General features: G+C 37.0%; 1 protein-coding gene across 7 annotated transcripts in view; it reads right to left on the bottom strand.

Moving 5' to 3' along the window:
• TCP11L1 (t-complex 11 like 1) overlaps positions 1–14,635 on the bottom strand; it is a 29,559-nt gene extending 14,924 nt beyond the window's left edge. Inside the window, exons 1-7 of one of the 7 annotated variants that reach the window (XM_070762378.1) lie at positions 14,166–14,635; positions 10,967–11,079; positions 8,054–8,207; positions 5,901–6,033; positions 4,097–4,217; positions 2,641–2,861; positions 661–797 (exon numbers count right to left, since the gene is read on the bottom strand). In XM_070762378.1, coding sequence (XP_070618479.1) covers positions 661–797; positions 2,641–2,861; positions 4,097–4,217; positions 5,901–6,033; positions 8,054–8,207 — 766 coding nt within the window. In that variant the 5' untranslated portion in view covers positions 10,967–11,079; positions 14,166–14,635. Of the gene's footprint in view, positions 1–660; positions 798–2,640; positions 2,862–4,096; positions 4,218–5,900; positions 6,034–6,174; positions 6,255–8,053; positions 8,208–8,618; positions 8,686–10,966; positions 11,080–11,194; positions 12,029–14,165 lie in introns of those variants that run through there. The other 6 variants (XM_070762360.1, XM_070762369.1, XM_070762386.1 and 3 more) reach the window with 6 other exon arrangements.
• Between the last annotated feature and the right edge of the window lie 2,536 nt (positions 14,636–17,171).

Raw genomic sequence — 17,171 nt, 5'->3', positions numbered from 1 at the left:
ACTTATCATGTGCTTAAGAACCTTTTCCAACAGCTCATATCCCCAAAATATTGATATTTTTTTCAAATCCAGGTTATTATAGAACCCCACACAGGAACCAGGAAGCCCCATACAGGAACCAGGAAGGGCTTAAATCAGGTACACAAGTGGAAGGGGTCATATAGTGAAGTTATAAAATTGGCAGGTACCACCATTTTTTAAGCCCATTTAGTTACTCATTATCATAACTCAAACACTTGAATAATTATGGCTACCACTATTGCCCATCCCACCCCCCCAGGACATTTATAATTGTCAAACACAGGAGATAAATTCCACTTTGCAGAATAACTGCCAGATTTACATATCAAAGCGCATGACATCTGGTGTGGTTTTTTTGTTGGGGGGGGGAGAGATTTTAGATATATAACGATGTGGAAATAGTACTAACTATGCAGACATTTGGTGGTAGTTTTTAATTTGTTTTGACTTGCATCATTTTGGATGGGAATTGGGGGCAAATACAGTATGTAGTTTTTAAATTTGATAGTCTTTTGATTACTGAACAGTTAAGTAAGTTGTTAAAAATGAAACTGAATATTTATGCTGAATCTACTTCATAATTTCTATTTTAACAATATAAATGTATCATTTACTAAAGGATGACAAGAAAAATCATACTTGGCTGTTTTTCATAGAGTTCCTGAAATTTCTTTCTTTCATATTCTACTGACTGCTGCATTAAATGTGGCCTAATGCTACTGACAGCAAAATTAGCCATGTCCATTTTCATCAAATCCAACACAGAGAAAATTGCTCTGCAAAAAATAAAAAGACATTGTTTTTCAAAATTTAGTCATAGTTTTAAAAAATAAAGCTAGCCTCGAGCAGTCAAGAAAATTAACTAAGTCAAAAGGAAATGAAGAATTAGTCTTCTTTCAAGGAAAGTTTATGGAAATAATGAAGTATTATCCAATAGTAATTACATCAGAATAGTGCTTTATATATTATCCTTATTACAAAGCTCACTAGAAGTTCTGATTTGAAATTCCCATAATACAGAAATATATCGCATTCAGCCTTTCTATTTGGAAATTACTGTATGAGATTTGAATTACATGTGAGAAATACTAGATTGAGAAAGCTTCATTATTTTACTATCTTTAAATTGCAGTCTTACATCTATTCTCTGGGGAGAAAATTTGGATTGATTTCCGAAGAAAAGCAAATAGCATGATTTTATCCATACTTATTCTGCTAACTGTATCCCACTTCCTGCTGATAATATATGCCCACCTCAAAGCAATACTTCTTCTGAATGCCAGGGAAGAGGATCTGTGGTGATGAAATGCCACCCATCAGACAATTCCTTCTACACAGAAAAATGGCATGTGATGCAAAATTAATTAATCAATTAATTGGTTGATTTGATTTACACTGTATATGCCACCCTTCTCCCAAGCTAGTAGGGTTCCCCACAACATGTGGAGCTTTTTTCCTAGAAGGAATCCACCTTCATACTCATAGGAGCCTTTACGTAAGAGAACTCACTGAGACTGGAAAAGAAAGTTACATCCTCAAACCCTCAGAGCTTCAACTTTAAACTGTCTATTGCGCACCTCATCCCATTCCTAAGAGGTCTGTAAAGGGTCGTGCACAAGCACACCAGCATGTATACAGTCCCTGTGCTACTGTCCCCATTTATTTGTATTCATTTCCTTCGTTCATGTCCATGTTCATATTCATTCTTGCTATCTTGTACATGTTTGACAAACAAACAAACAAAACAAATAAATGAGACATATTTCAAAACATCATTCACAAACAGAGAGGAACATTGCACTCCTGAGCTTATCTGGAAAAGGACACTTAGCCCTTAGGGTACACATTCTGGGGAATAGAGGTTCAAACAATTCACAAAAAGCCCACTGTTATGAATTTTTTCAAAAATGAAGGCATGGGTTTTATTTCATTTGCAACATTCTGCATGATATTCTCCCATTTCTTTACCTTAAACCTGGTTCATAAAACTGTGTGAATCTTTACAGGTAGTCCTTGACTTATGACAACAATTGAGTCAAAAAATCCTGTTGCTAAGTGAGTCATTTGTTAAGTGAATCACTGCAGTTGTTAATATAGTAACATGGTTGTAAAGTGAATCTGGCTTTCCAATTGACTTTGCTTCTCAGCAGGTTGCAAAAGGTGACACCAGGGCACTTCAACCTTCATAAATATGAACCAGTTGCCAAACATCTGAATTTTGATCCCATGACCACTGAGATGCTCTAACGGTCATAAGTGTGAAAAATGGTCCTAAGTCACTTTTTTTCAATGCTGTTGTAACTTCAAATGGTCACTATGAACTGTTGTAAGTTGAGGACTTCCTGTAATTTGTTAGAATCTGCTATAAGGAACTTGGTCTTTCACCTTAAAAAACTGGAAATACATCGCATAGCAAAACACTACAAGAATTATCTTTAGCCAAAGAATAATCTTCCTTTATTATTCCAAATTGATTCATTCTTAACATAACTCCCACCAAAAAAAGAAAAGAAGAAAATATATTCAAGTAGTCCACATAGCATTTAATGCCTATTAAAATAATGCAGCTATTTAAGTGATTTTGAACTGAAGACTTTTTTCCTTTTCCCACTCTAGCACCTGAACAGGGGAACAATTTCACGAATGTCTTTCAACTTCTGGATTTCTTCATCTCTCGCTGGAGCGCAGAGTGTCCCCATCATTCCAATGATGAATTCTGCCAGTTTAGTAATGTCAAGGGCACCATTCTCAGCCTCCTGTTTTATCAGCTCCAGATCAAGAGCTTCAGTAATCTGATTTCTTAATCGAGTATGGCCAGGCAGCAAAAAAGACAAGAGAGTCTGAAAGAAAGTAATGTCCTTTTCATTAGCTCCTAGTCCTAATTACACTGCTGTCATCACCATTCAAAAATAAAAACCACTACAGTAGAACAACATTATGTTAAAAGTGGCCATATAAAAATGGTCAAATATAAGGTCAAATGATTTTAGGTTTCAGAGTTTTATTTATTGAAATTAGACCTTTCTCCAACTACATTCAAGGTGCAGTTGAATATAGATTTTTGCTCCATTGTTCTTTTAAACAGTTCTCTTGAACAGCTTAATTGGAAAAATTGAAAAAAGAAGCAAATGAAGGTTAAGCAATTCTGTTTTGGTATGCTCTATGTTTTTTGCAATATTTTTCTCTCCCAATACCATGCTACAAAGAAGCAATGGATAGAATTTCAATCTATCCATTGAAAGTAAAGGCTTATCTAAAAGGTTATAATCATTATACAGCCAAATTGAAAAATCTTGTTCAGTCAAGTGGCAGCGTAGAATGACTCAGTAGTGTCAGGTCATAAATCAGACAATTGGAAAATAAAAAGTTCTAGTACATTCATTTTAGAACGATATATGGCAGATCTTAAAGAAATGAGAAGACAGCAAAGCAACAAAAGGTATTTCAACACTACAATTAATGGATTTGCATCGCTCATCCATGTTTCCAAAGCCCAAGAAAACAAATAGACCATGGCTTTAAGAAAGTAAAAACTTTTTTTAATGGATCCAATCATAGTTCATCTAACTCAGCATACCATATTCCAATGTTCCAAAAACTGCATCTGAATATCAAAATACCTTCATTGGGTAATCCATGTATAGTTCTTCATTGTTTTTGAATACTTTAGTACTTTAAGAGTACTAGCAACAGTATAAATGGGATTATTTGAAGATAAACACATATAAACTGTCCTTGCTTAATGTTCAGCAACCATTTGAAGTTACAATGGCACTGAAGGGATTTATGACCAATGCTCATAGTTCTGTCTGTCACAATGCCCCCACAGTCACATGAACAAAATTTGGACTTTTCATATTTATGGCCACTTCCTGCTGCCACTGCTATCCCCCCACCCTAACTAATTAGTTATTCAAAAAACTTTGGAGATCACTAGTTGTACAACTAAAGCTGTATATAAATGTCTACTACTTCAGTTATTTTTCAATAATTACATTTTCAGATAGACAAGAAACATTTAAACATTCAGATAGACAAGAAACATTCAAATAACAATCAATACTTTCTATCTTACCTCTTTAATTTCTCCTACAAGTTTAATTGCGTGATCATATGAAGGGGGGCTTTCTTTTAACTGTGCTTCCAAGCAATCCCAAAAAGCTTTGTGGACAATATCTCTTACTCTTTTTTCAAGACTAGTAAACAAAATGAAGATAAATAAACAAAAACCTAACATTAATATAAAAATAATCAGCAATGGGACTTAGAAGAAAAGTAACTCTGATGTGCAATTAACTGAGAAACATGTCATAAAAAAAGGCATGAGTAAATCTGTTGCCAATGAACCCACAAAGATTATGTATTAAAGAGAGAATCACAATGGAGAAGAAAAAGGCAAGGTAATGTCTTGCTAGGCTCAATGACTATGATGGTAATAAGATTAACTCAGCAGGTTTTATTAGTCATTCATATAGTATGTATGTATGTATGTATGTATGTATGTATGTATGTATGTATGTTTTCGTAGATTTTCTCGAATATAGGTATGTAGGTCTTGGTATATTCGGATCTTTTCCAATGTAAGGTTAATAGAATCTTGGTGACATTTCGACGAGGTCCTACTTGTCATCTTCAGGCTGGTGCTTTTGGCTTTGCCTGAGCACAAAGCCAAAAGGACCAGCCTGAAGATGACGAGTGGGACCTTGTCAAATGTAAGTTTCAGAGATTTCTGGAGATGTTTCGACGAGGTCCCACTCGTCATCTTCAGGCTGGTGCTTTCAGCTTTGTGCTAGGGTGAACAAAGCTATGTTCATCCTAGCACAAAGCCGAAAGCGCCAGCCTGAAGATGACGAGTGGGACCTTGTTGAAACGTCACCAGGAATCTCTGAAACTTACATGGGAAAAAAAACGAATATGCCAAGACCTTCATACCTGTACCCGTGAAAATCTACGAATATATATATGTTTGTGTGTGGGTGTGGGTGGGTGTAATATATTTTTTATGATAATGGAAGGGAGACTACTATAGATCTATTTCGGCCTTATTTACCTTCATCAGATAGCAACGCCCTTACTGGGATTTGAACCTGGGGCTCTTGCCTTGCAACCTACCCAGGCCTCATGCTCTGGGGAATCCAGAGCATTATACCATAGTCTTTCGAGACTAAAGGATGCCAAGCAATGCAATTTTAAAAAATGTTTATGTCCTAATATATTTTCTTCCGGTCTTAAAATTTCTATGGGTATTCTTCCATAAAAGAAAAATATGCTCTCTTTAAGACTGAATCTAATCAACTGTAGAAGATTTTTTTTTAAAAAACCCCTTCCATAGTACAGTGGTACCTCTACCTAAGAACGCCTCTATTTACAAACTTTTCTAGATAAGAACCGGGTGTTCAAGATTTTTTTGCCTCTTTTAAAAAACCATTTTCCACTTACAAACTTGAGCCTCCAAAACTGTAACTGGAAAAGGCAGGGAGAAGCCTCCATTGGGCCTCTCTAGGAATCTCCTGGGAGGAAACAGAGCCAGAAAAGGTAGGGAGAAGCCTTCATGGGGCCTCTCTAGGAAACAGGGCCAGAAAAGGCAGGGAGAAGCCTCCATGGGGCCTCTCTAGGAATTTCCTGAAAGGAAACAGGGCCTCCTGTTTACATTGATTCCTATGGGAAAAATTGCTTCTTCTTACAAACCTTTCTACTTAAGAACCTGGTCACAGAATGAATTAAGTTCGTAAATAGAGGTACCACTATATTGGTCTGAGTATGTTAGAAATCTGTTTAACTGCAGCAGTGACCTCACTTTTGGAGCCACTTCTTTTCCTTTAAGATAATGAACTATAGCCGAGCTCTAGAATTTTTTCAACCCATAATAAGCCTCTTACCTGTTTTCTGGCAAGTCAGCCGGTTTAATCTGAAAACCTCCATTGACGACAATCTCATGGGCCAAAGCCATGTTTGTAACACCTTTTGCTGTATCCATCAATTCCTCTACTGACACAAACTGAGCAGGACTAGCTGTGGACCAAGGAAATATGCTTCAGTAAAGTATATCCTACAAGTTGAACTTACAATCTGATCATTTCAATCAAGCAATATAGTGCTTGAAGCTGTAATATCATCATGTATTATACATATGTATTATACATACATACTTACGGGACCACTTTCTGCTGCATGAATCCCAGCGACCAGTTAAGTCCCAGAGTCAGCCTTCTCCAGGTCCCGTCAACTAGAAAATGTCGCTTGGCAGGACCTAGGGGAAGAGCCTTCTCTATGGGGCCCCCGGCCCTCTGGAATCAGCTCCCCCCAGAGATTCGTACAAGGACAAATGGTGGATTATAAAACTAACAAAAAATTATAGACATTAATGCAGATGAATCCAGCAATTTAACTATAGTCTGAAATGTTTTATGTGTTAAAATTCCTAAGAACTGATCATATTGTACCAATATTTTGGGTATTAGAAGGATAATACAATCCAAGTACAGCATGCTAAGTATAAGGAAGTCTTTATAAAGAGCCATGATGGCACAGAGATTGGAATGTAATATTGCAGGCTGATTCTGTCCACTGCTAGGAGCTTGATCCTGACCAGCTCAAGGTTGCTTCAGGATTCCATCCTACCAAGGTCAGTAAAATGAGGACCCATATTGTTGGAGGAAATATACTGGCATTGTAAACCACTCACAGAGTACTGTAAAGCACTGTGGTGCAGTATATAAGTCTAAGTGTCATTGCTATTAATACCAAGAAGCATTTAATTAATGTTGATATAGTTCTAACAGATTCTAATTAAAATTTTCCATAGTCAATCCACAGAAGATACAGTTCACAACCATTGAAATGAAAAAAAAAATACTAACAAGTGGTTTTCACTAAAGAAACCTGCTATAAGCATATGTACATACCATTTTTCACCTGTTTTTCTGAGAAAGCATGGTCACAAAAAAATGAAGGTCTCCCCAAAGAAAACAAAATTGAAATGTTGGGTAAAGAAATTATATTATTATTATTATGGTTGGTTGCACAGATAGCCAGGTGTTTTTGACTTAATTTGTCATTTTTATCAATGAATTGATTATCATTATTTTCATTATCATATCCATGCTTTGAATAAGAGTTAGTAGCAAATAGAGATTAAGGATAAACAAAGAGCCATCTGTGCAGGATGAAACAGAAATGCGAATGCAAAATAGAATCAGCATTTAGATCTTAATTCAGAAAATCTCCCAGATTGGAAGACTGAAGATTGGGCAGTTTCACGTTAGCCAGACATTAACTTGCTAGTTAGTTTTAAAAAAACAAATTCACTGGGACATGATATGGTATCTTAGCAAAGGTTCTAATGTATACATAATGCACATTAAATATGTTTTTAATTTAGTTAATTTGTGATCAAGACCAAAATATCAAACACAATATAGTCATTAAAAAACAAACGAAAGGAAACACCTTCCCCAGGAAATTAATAAAATTATCAACCATCAAGCATAGATAAATCTGCCAGTAGAATGCTGCCAAAATTAATCTCAAAGCTGTCATATAACAATTATAATCAAACAATCAAAGCAAACCCTGCAGGCATTTTTTAAATTCTAACCAAACCAAGCAAGAAATTAGTAGGAGCAGAATTAATTTAGAGCACTGTGGCTGATTAAACGAGCGGTGCAACAGAATGTCCAAGAGTATCTTGAGCAACCTGTTTGAGCAAGGGCACAGGAGATCTTGCGGTGGCATACTGTTGAATCTTCCCTCCAGGAACATAAATGGCAAGGCATTTAATCGGGCAAGACATTTTTCTATAGAGAAATTAGGTAAATAAAAAGGTCCCACCCTTGCAGTAAAGAGGCTTTGCTCCACTTCCTATGCAGGTTCAGGTAATTTTCTTGGAAAACACATTAATAGTGAATAGTTTCTGAGATTCTTTGAGGTGTGGGGGATGTTCCATTTATCAGATGTACAGAGCAGAAAGAAACTTACGAAACAATTATTTTGCATGTGATAAAATGTATTCTATCAGAATAACTTTGCTTACCCTCAGAAATGTTGCTTCTACTAGGACTTGGTGTGTTCTGTTGAATCTTCTTCTTGACACACTGCTCTGCATTGTCCACGTGGTCCTGTTGTTTATCCTGTGACACATCTGATTTTCCCTCAGTTACATTTGGTATGTTTGGATCCTGAGACATCTTCAATTTTGGAAGTTGAGAAAGATGGAATTATTTATTTTTTTATTTTATTCAATTTTTATGCCGCCCTTCTTCTTAGACTAAGGGCGTCTTACAACATGTTAGCAATAGCACTTTTTAACAGAGCCAGTATATTGCCCCCACAATCCGGGTTCGGAATTAGAATTATCCACATAATTTTACCACTGCTGCCAAATTCTATACTAAACCATTATTCAATACAAATTTGCATCTACCACTACTGATGCAATCTAATTTTTATGTGGGGAAACTAGCATATTAAAATGACACATTAGAAGTTATAATAATCATAATTCAATTTCTTTTTAAAAATCAGCATGATATATTTGATTCTGCAGATTAAGAATTACATGTATGTAGTGTACTCATTTAATAAGCATACTCACGCACGTTGGATTAAGTGTTTTGTTGGTGAACAATGAAATTCTAGGATTGCTTTCAAATGAAACTAACAACCATAGATAGACACAATGTGGAAAAAGAGCATCGCACAAGATCTTTGTGTTTGCTTATTGTGTAGAGACATAATAATAGTAGAGTTAGTAGAATTGGTTTGACTTGTTGTTTTCCTTCTGTAAGAATTGCTTTGCTAAGAATTGGAATTCCCTCTGTATCTTGGGGTTTTTTTTATATCACTCGGTACCTGGAACAGAATATCTCAGTGGCTCGGGGAAACCTCTGGAATCTTACAATAGGTTACTTTTTTAAAATTTTATTTTTTGTTTTGGAATAGGGAACCTTAAATTTGATACCACATTATTTTGAGATATACCGTACATCACTCAATGAAGTTCTGCCATATTGAATATTCTGTGAAGTAAATGTTCTGAAGATCAAACAAAACACAGAATTCACTTTAAAGTCAAGTAGCAATATGTTATTGGCTATGGACCAAACAGATTCCAATTAAACTAGAACAACATATTACACAATAGCATCTCATTTCTGCAAGAGGAATTCCTGCCTAGGCCTTGTCTCAGACTTTTAATTAAATATTCATCTAGTTGTCCAAAACATAAATAATTACAATCTCTCTGAGTGCACAGATTGCTAATGGAAAGACAAAATCATTTTTGCAAGGCACCAATTTCTGAGCAGTGTAAAGGACAGTGCTTTTGTCATCTTTCTGCGTCCAGCACAGAATGAAATGAAACTTATCCCTTGCTACATTTCCATGCAGGCCAGGGAGACAGCAGCATCCTGCTTTATGTATACATTGCAAACCAACAAATAAGATGCTAAGGAAAAAGGGATAGTCATATGACCAACCTGTTGTGCTTTGATTCCAAAAGAATATCTGGCATGGCTATACGTATAACATAGACATATACTGACCATCAACATTCCAGCAGATCTATATCTATGCCACCAGAGAAAAGCACATAAGCTGTTTTTATGAATGGTGAGCACCAAGCAGACCAATGAAATACTATATGTTTCGTTTGTTTTATTGTAAGCTGCCCCAAGTTACGTGAGATGGGCAGCCATATAAATTTAATAGTAAATAAATAAAATTTGCACAAATCTGTTGGAATTCTTCTTTACCGTTACTGTTTATTTTTTAATTGTTTTCTATTCAAAAGTGACTAGCAAAGGAAGGATAGCCTATCAATCATTTCTACTCTGTAATGATGAGTGAACTGATCTACATTTGTATTTGAACGTGGAGGTGTGAACATTTTAAGAGTAAAAGTTGTCTGTTATAACACCAAAAGTACATTTAAATATTTGTGCACCTCTATTGTCAAATAGATATTGGAAAATGGCACTTCTTATCCTCAAAATACTGGTGTTTCAAGGTAATTGTTTCTCTGAATATCTATTAACATAGTTGTTTTGTTTACAATATTAGAGTCCCCTATAGCTATAGGTAAAGACAGAATAATCAGAATCAACATGCTAATTCACTACAGCCTGGTACAATACAGCAATTAAAAAGGAGTAAGTAGCAAAATGTAGCCCCTTAGACATCCTAATCATAACAGAGTTACAGAACTATTTTCAGAACCAAGTCTAAACTAGAACAACTCGTCATGACCAACTCACTATGGACATTGTGCCACAGCCAACTGATTACACATTCATTGTTTATCAGCAGATTATGTAGCTTTCCAAACCTTAATACTGAGTGTCAACAGTATCATTATTATTAATAATTATGGTATGTTATTCAATCTCAAAATGAAATCTAAACCCATATTTTGAGGCACAGGTTTAGATCTAATTTTTTTCTGAGATGCTTATATTTTTACAATGAGGAACTCCCTTATTCTAAACAAGCAATAGGAAAAAATATCTTGCAGGATAAGGTTAGACTTTTAACAAACTACACATATATGCTGAAATACAAATACTAAGAGGCAGTATGGTGCGTTGTTTTAAAAATTGGAGATTAAAAATAATCTAGTTCTAAGATCTTTGTCCTATTTTAGTTCATTGTTTCAAAGCTAAATTAGTCTTGTTGAAAGAAATATAAAGATATAATCTAGATATCTACAACCTTGTAGGAAACAGACCAAAATCATATGAATTATACTTCATAGAATCTTCTGCACAGATTATGGTCAACTGTATCATGAACAAAATATTAAAACTGATAAAGCTTGTTATTAATCAAGTAAAATGTAATTTAAAAAGACCTTTATTTCTAGAATCAGTATCTGCATAAAACTCAGAGTACTGAAATCAATTTTCTGTATCACTTCAGATCCCTGTTTGCCTTATAAATGAACACTTACTTTTCACTTTAATGTCCTTGTAATAAGTTATGAATATGTATAGGTATAGGAAAAAAACCCACGAAAACAAGATGATAATTTCAAGCCAGCAATATCAAACAGGATCAAGACTTCTGTAAGACAGACATACCAAAATTATACTTTTTTAAAAAGACAAGCAAAGGTCAAAGCTGAAAGTATTAATAACAAACCATTTCTTGCAAATAGAGAATACAGTACTACACTTACTATAATGATTGGTAGGAATTTAAAGCAGAAGTCATCAGCACTGTCTCCCAATGACTGCCTTTTTTCCATAATCATGCCACCAAAAGGGATTACCAAAATTAATTATTAAAATGAACAAGAAGCAATGGCTGGAAACTAAGGAGAGAACCGACCTAGAACTAAGAGAAATTTCCTGACAGTTAGAACAATTAATCAGTTGAACATCTTGCCTTCAGAAGTTGTGGGTACTCTATCCTTTAAAGTTTTAAAGAAGCAATTGGGTAACAATTTGTCTAAGGTCTCCTGCTTGAGATTTCCTCCAACTTTGTTATTCCATTATCAAAACTAATTATGGAGGCTGATTGGGCGATTTTAGAAGCAAAATATGCAAGAAACAGATTCAAGATCATCTTACCTAATTATAAAAAAATGTTTCCATAACATTTGGCTTAACACTCCTATCCAAAAGAAGTCTAATTTTTGAGATTGTTTGTTGCTAAATAGATCTAAAAATATTTATAAATTCTCCTGTATGCAATTACAATAATCAACATATCAACAACAATCGCATTTTCATTTGAAATCAGATTTATCCTTAAGGAAAGGTCAAAAAATAATTATGTCAGCCATAATTGCATGATTCAATCTCACCTCTTTACAAGACTACACATACAATATGTGTAAACGGGTAGGGTTTATAGCTGTCATAGTGAATTGACTTTAAAAAAAAAAAACTTTCAATACATTTTAGTGTTTCCCTCCTTTTCTCCAACATTCTTTCCTGCACACACCAAACTTTAATCTAAGTCATAACAACACATATACAGTACTGCACAACACATATATTTTGAGAACATTTCTCAGTGACATGGTTACACAAAAATTATGAAAATACTTTTCCTCGGGATTGCCAATGCTGATTTTCCACTCTCAGGGTTTATATAGTTTATTTTAATATTTAATGAATTCTAACTTCTTCTATACATTACATTATATTGTATGTATTAAATAAGTAAATATAACTTAGTTTAAACCAACTGTATTGTTTTATTATTGTTTGTGTGAAATCTGAGTTTATTTGAGGGTGAAATCTTGGTTGGTATAGGAAACCTTGCTGGCAATGGATACATTAATAGGAAAAAATAATTCAGTTTAAAACTCATTTATTGTGTTTGCTGTTATTTGTGTAGAATCTATACATGAGTGTAAAATCTTGGTGGTATTTTTTAAGGAACTCCACTATCAATCCTGTTTATCATTTGTTCTTTCACAAGCCCTGGAAATAAGGTACACAAGAACTGGAGATAAAGAAGAAACATTTCCATTTTTGTTTCCAAGTATGCCCAACTTCAACCTATTCCAGATAAAATTGAGTCAGCCCAAATAGTGGGCAGCTGTAGAAAAGGAGCAAGAGAGGAAAACTTCTATTGATGTAGAAAACACATACTCTTAACATTAATCTAGTAGCACCTAAAAGATTTAAGACCAGGAAAAGGCTCTATCGAATTCAACTGTCTGTACAGGAACTGTATTCCCTATTTGTTTGTAAAATAAATCCAAATAATATGAAGGCTACCCTTTTTTTAACATTTCCAAACGGGAAGGCCAAGTTCCTACTCCCAGGGATAATTGTACCTTGCAGCTGGATAAAACTATTGGCCTTCCTGGAAGTTGTAAAGACCTGGCTTTTCTGGCAGACCTGGGGCCGTTGATCAGATGATGCATCATCAAGGTGCATCTATAAATGGTACTTATGGTCTTATTGTAGGTTTTAAATTGTTTTTAAACGGTCTCTTTTTAGATGTCCAAATATTTTAATTACTGTATGTCTTGTTCTTCTTTGTTGTGAGTTGCCCAGAGTCCTTAGGGAATTGGGCAGCATACAAATTGAAGTAAGTAAGTAAGTAAGTAAGTAAGTAAGTAAGTAAGTAAGTAAGTAAGTAAGTAAGTAAGTACCGTAAGTAAATAAGTAAGTATGTGAATGAATGAATGAATGAATGAATGAATTAGAACTAAGGAGAACTAAGAACCTAGAACTAAGGAGAAATTTCCTGACAGTTAGAACAATTAATCAATTAATTTCCTCCAGAAGCTGTGAATGCTCCAAAACTGGAAGTTTTTAAAAAGATGTTGGATAACCATCTGGCTGAAGTAGGGTTTCCTGCCTAAGCAGGGGGTTGGACTACATCTCCAAGGTCCCTTTTATTTATTTATTTATTTATTTATAGTAAGTAAGTAAGTAAGTAAGTAAGTAAGTAAGTAAGTAAGTAAGTAAGTAAGTAAATAAATAAATAAATAAATAACCACCACCACCTTCTCCAGTTAAGACTCAAGTAGCAGAGTGCTACTCAGTGCTCTTTTTTTTCTCCAATAAAGGAGAATATTTGTAGCTCAAGGTTGAAAAGAAGTGGTCCTTGGCCCTGTCTGAGTGTGTTTTCTTGCAGATGTTTCATTACCTCAACAGTAAACAGCCCAACCAAAGGATCCTAAGATACCTCCCACATAAGCAAGATGCCAGAATATGAACTGACAGGATATAAACTGACATCAAAGAGTGCATCTTACTAGCACTGATGATGTCACCTAGTTAAGGGTAATGAACCGTCCCCTCCCCTCCAAAAAACCCACACACACAAGCAAGCCCAGAGAGCACCAAGGACCCTTCAGTTATTTTTCTTCCAAGGCCAAGGCTGGCGGGGTGACGTGGGGGGGGGGGGGTGTTCGAGAAACATGGGCCTCTGGAAGTGACTGGCTAATTCAATCGTAGTCTCTGCTGCAGGGACAGGATGGTTTATTTAGGGTACCGCTTGACTCGCGGCCTCGAAGGGGACTTAAACCATCACCAGCAGCTAAGCTTGAATCAGACGCTGCTCCCGGACCCGGATAGCGAGGAGGCCTTTCTTATAGCCGCAGATACCCCAGCCCGTTTAGTGCCGAGAGGGAGAGGTCGCTCTCTCCCGCCCCATCACCCCCCCCCCCCCCGTTTGCTTACCTGCGCGGCCGGCGTCAACTTTTCGCCCCTCACCCCCCACCCCGCTTGCGACCGGCTCCCAAACGAGGCGGGATGGAGCGCGGAAAGCCGAGGCGTGGCGACGGCAGTACCAACACCAGCCACACGGGAGGCCGGACGGCGAGCCTTCTTTTTTCGCGCTTCTCCTCACCGCCAAGCGGGGGCCTGTACCGGGACTGAGGGGGCCGTCAGTCCGCCGCAGAGCGCGGCCATGTTAAGCGCCCCGCCGAGGCAAAAGAGAGGGCGTGCGGGCCTGATGGACAATAGCAAGAGGCAGCGAAAAGATGTCAGTGCGCCGCCGGCGTTGCTCTCAGACTGGCCAAGAAGAGGCGGCGGTCTTTCTCTGAAGAGCTCTAGAGAGGGAATCCCAGCGGCTCTTCCCACCCACCCCGGCGTCCTTTCCAGCAGCCCCGGGCTCAGCATCCAGTTCCTCTGCCGCCGCCTCCTCCCCAACATGCATGTTTTTTTTTTTCTGGGCGGGGAGAGATACGCCTCTCAAGCAAAACGGCAATCCCGCCTCCCCAAAATCCCGGGAACGAGAGCGTTGGACCTTTATGAACCTCCCCTCACTTTTTTAAAAAAATTAGGCCACTGAATTTTTTTTTCCAGGCCAGCGGTTTTGATTTTTAAATTGGGAGAAGAGAAAACATGGGGAAAATACTGCTAATAATGATGTATGATTAGTCTTCCGAGAGGGGCGGCATACAGATAGAGCGATGGATGGATTAGATATAGATGGATAGGTAGGTAGGTAGGTAGGTAGGTAGATAGATAGATAGATAGATAGATAGATAGAATTATTATTTATTAGATTTGTATGCCGTCCTCTGAAAACTTGGGGTGGCTCACAGAATAAATATAGAAACAAAGCATATAAAACAAATCCATTACATTAAAAAACTACAGCTAAAAACCCTAAAACTCAATCAAACAATCCAATCACACCATGCATCACATTTATTGGTCAGGGGGGCAAGATCTAATTGCCCCAGGCCTGGCGACAGGTGAGTCTTAAGACTTACTGTAAGTCTTAAGACAGACAGACAGACAGACAGTTAGATATTATTTTCCAAAGCACCAGAAGGTAAGACAAGAAACAGTGGACGGAAACTAACCAAGAAGAGTAGCAATCTGGAATTAAGGAAAAACTTCCTAACAGTGAGGACAATTAATCAGTGGAACAGGCTCGTATTCAGAAGTTGTGAGTGCTCCATCTTTGGAGGTTTTTAGAAGAGACTAGACAGCCACTTATCTGAAATGGTATAGCGATGGCGAACCTGTGGCACATGGGGCCATATCGGAGGGCATGCGAGACTTTGCAATGTTTCAGCTCCAGCATACATGCACGTATTGGCCAGCTGATTTTCAGCCTTGGGAAAGGCCAATTCGTCTTCCAGATGCTTCAGGGAAGCTTCCCTGAAGTCCCAGAGGCAAAAAAGTCCCCCAATGATAAGCGCACATCCAGTTTGCTGTGGTGCTGTTTTTTGCACTCCGGAGGATTCAGGGAAGCTTCCCGAAGCCTCGGAGTGCAAAAAAACAGCAGTGGGCAAACCGGAACTGCATTTTCTAAACTTCTGGTTTGCCCGTTGTGCTGGGGGTTTTTTTGCACTCTGGAGATTCAGGAAGCTTCCCTGAACCCTTCAGAGTGCAAAAAACAGCATAATGGCAAACCAGAAGTACATTTTTTAAAACTTCCAGTTTGCCCATTTGGGCATTTCTTTCACCTACCAGGCTTCAGAAAGGCCTTTGCGCATGTGTGGAGGGCAGCGGAGCGGGATTGCGCATGTGTGGGGAAAGGGAGGGATGTAGGCTCATACACGCATGCTAGCACACATACACACACCCTTTTTGGCACGCAAACCGAAAAAGGTTTGGTATAGGGTCTACTGCTTGAGCATGGGATTGGACAGAAGATCTCCAAGGTCCCTTCTAGCTCTATTCTGATTGATTGATAGATTGATTGATTGTAAAGGCACTGCTGATTCTATTAATGATCCTGTGAAGCACGGTATTGGCTCAGAAGAGATGGATAAATATAAAAACATGCAAACAAACGCAATATGGTAAAATGCAAAGGAACTTTATAGTGCTGAATGTTCTTCTGTAGATGCTGACTGGTATTTCTGCAAGCAATTGCAAGGCAAATGCAAACAAAAAGTAATGAAAAAAATATTTGTAAAGTACAAGTAGTCTTCCGTCTACATTTAATGACTGCTCAAAGTTACAATGGCACTGGAAAAAAGTGGCTTATGAACAGGGATGGTTTTTACTTACCTTCCCTACCAGTTCACAAATGTGAGGGAGTGCATATTCATGTAACATTTTTGGTAACTGTTTAGAAAGGGTATCTTTTCCTAGGATTGGAGAAGGACACGCGACCAGGAAAATATAGTTTTACGGTTATGGCAACAAGTGCAAGATGTTATACTCCAAAATCACATATTTCTTTTTGAATCTGGATCACTGCCCAGTTCAAGTAATTATTAACATTTCATATTCTTTTCGGAAGCAGGTGTTTGTATATTTTAGGCAAGGCACACTTGCCCGTGGTTTTCTTATTTTAATATACCACTGTGAACAAATAAACCTATCAATTTGAAGGAGGTGCTTTAGAATAATTGGTATATACTTTCAATGTGGTATAGAAATATCTAAAACACAACTGAAACAAGTAAAGGATTCAGCTAGAAAATCCTCATCCAGTTTAATTCAAAAGTAGAAAAAACAAAATACGCATCTTGATTGCTTATTTTTACCATTCTGAGTTTCAATTTTTTTCCTTCATACAAAATATTTGAAAGTAATATTCTAAACATATAATTGCTGAGTAGGAGCCCTTAGCATTATTTCAAAACAAATATATCCCGCCAGAGATATCATAATGTGGTACACTGAAGCTATTTGAGAACTCAGAAGAAGCGAAATATTTTCAAATTAAAATCTGATTTAATATAAGAGATCAGCAGGCTAAATGTTTTAATGTCAATT

This window comes from Erythrolamprus reginae, chromosome 1 (genome assembly GCF_031021105.1).
Source record: "Erythrolamprus reginae isolate rEryReg1 chromosome 1, rEryReg1.hap1, whole genome shotgun sequence".
In the NCBI taxonomy this organism is placed as follows: Eukaryota; Metazoa; Chordata; class Lepidosauria; order Squamata; family Dipsadidae; genus Erythrolamprus; species Erythrolamprus reginae.
The sequence above is the reverse complement of the archived record's forward strand: the minus strand, read 5'-3'. Positions and strand labels throughout refer to the sequence as shown.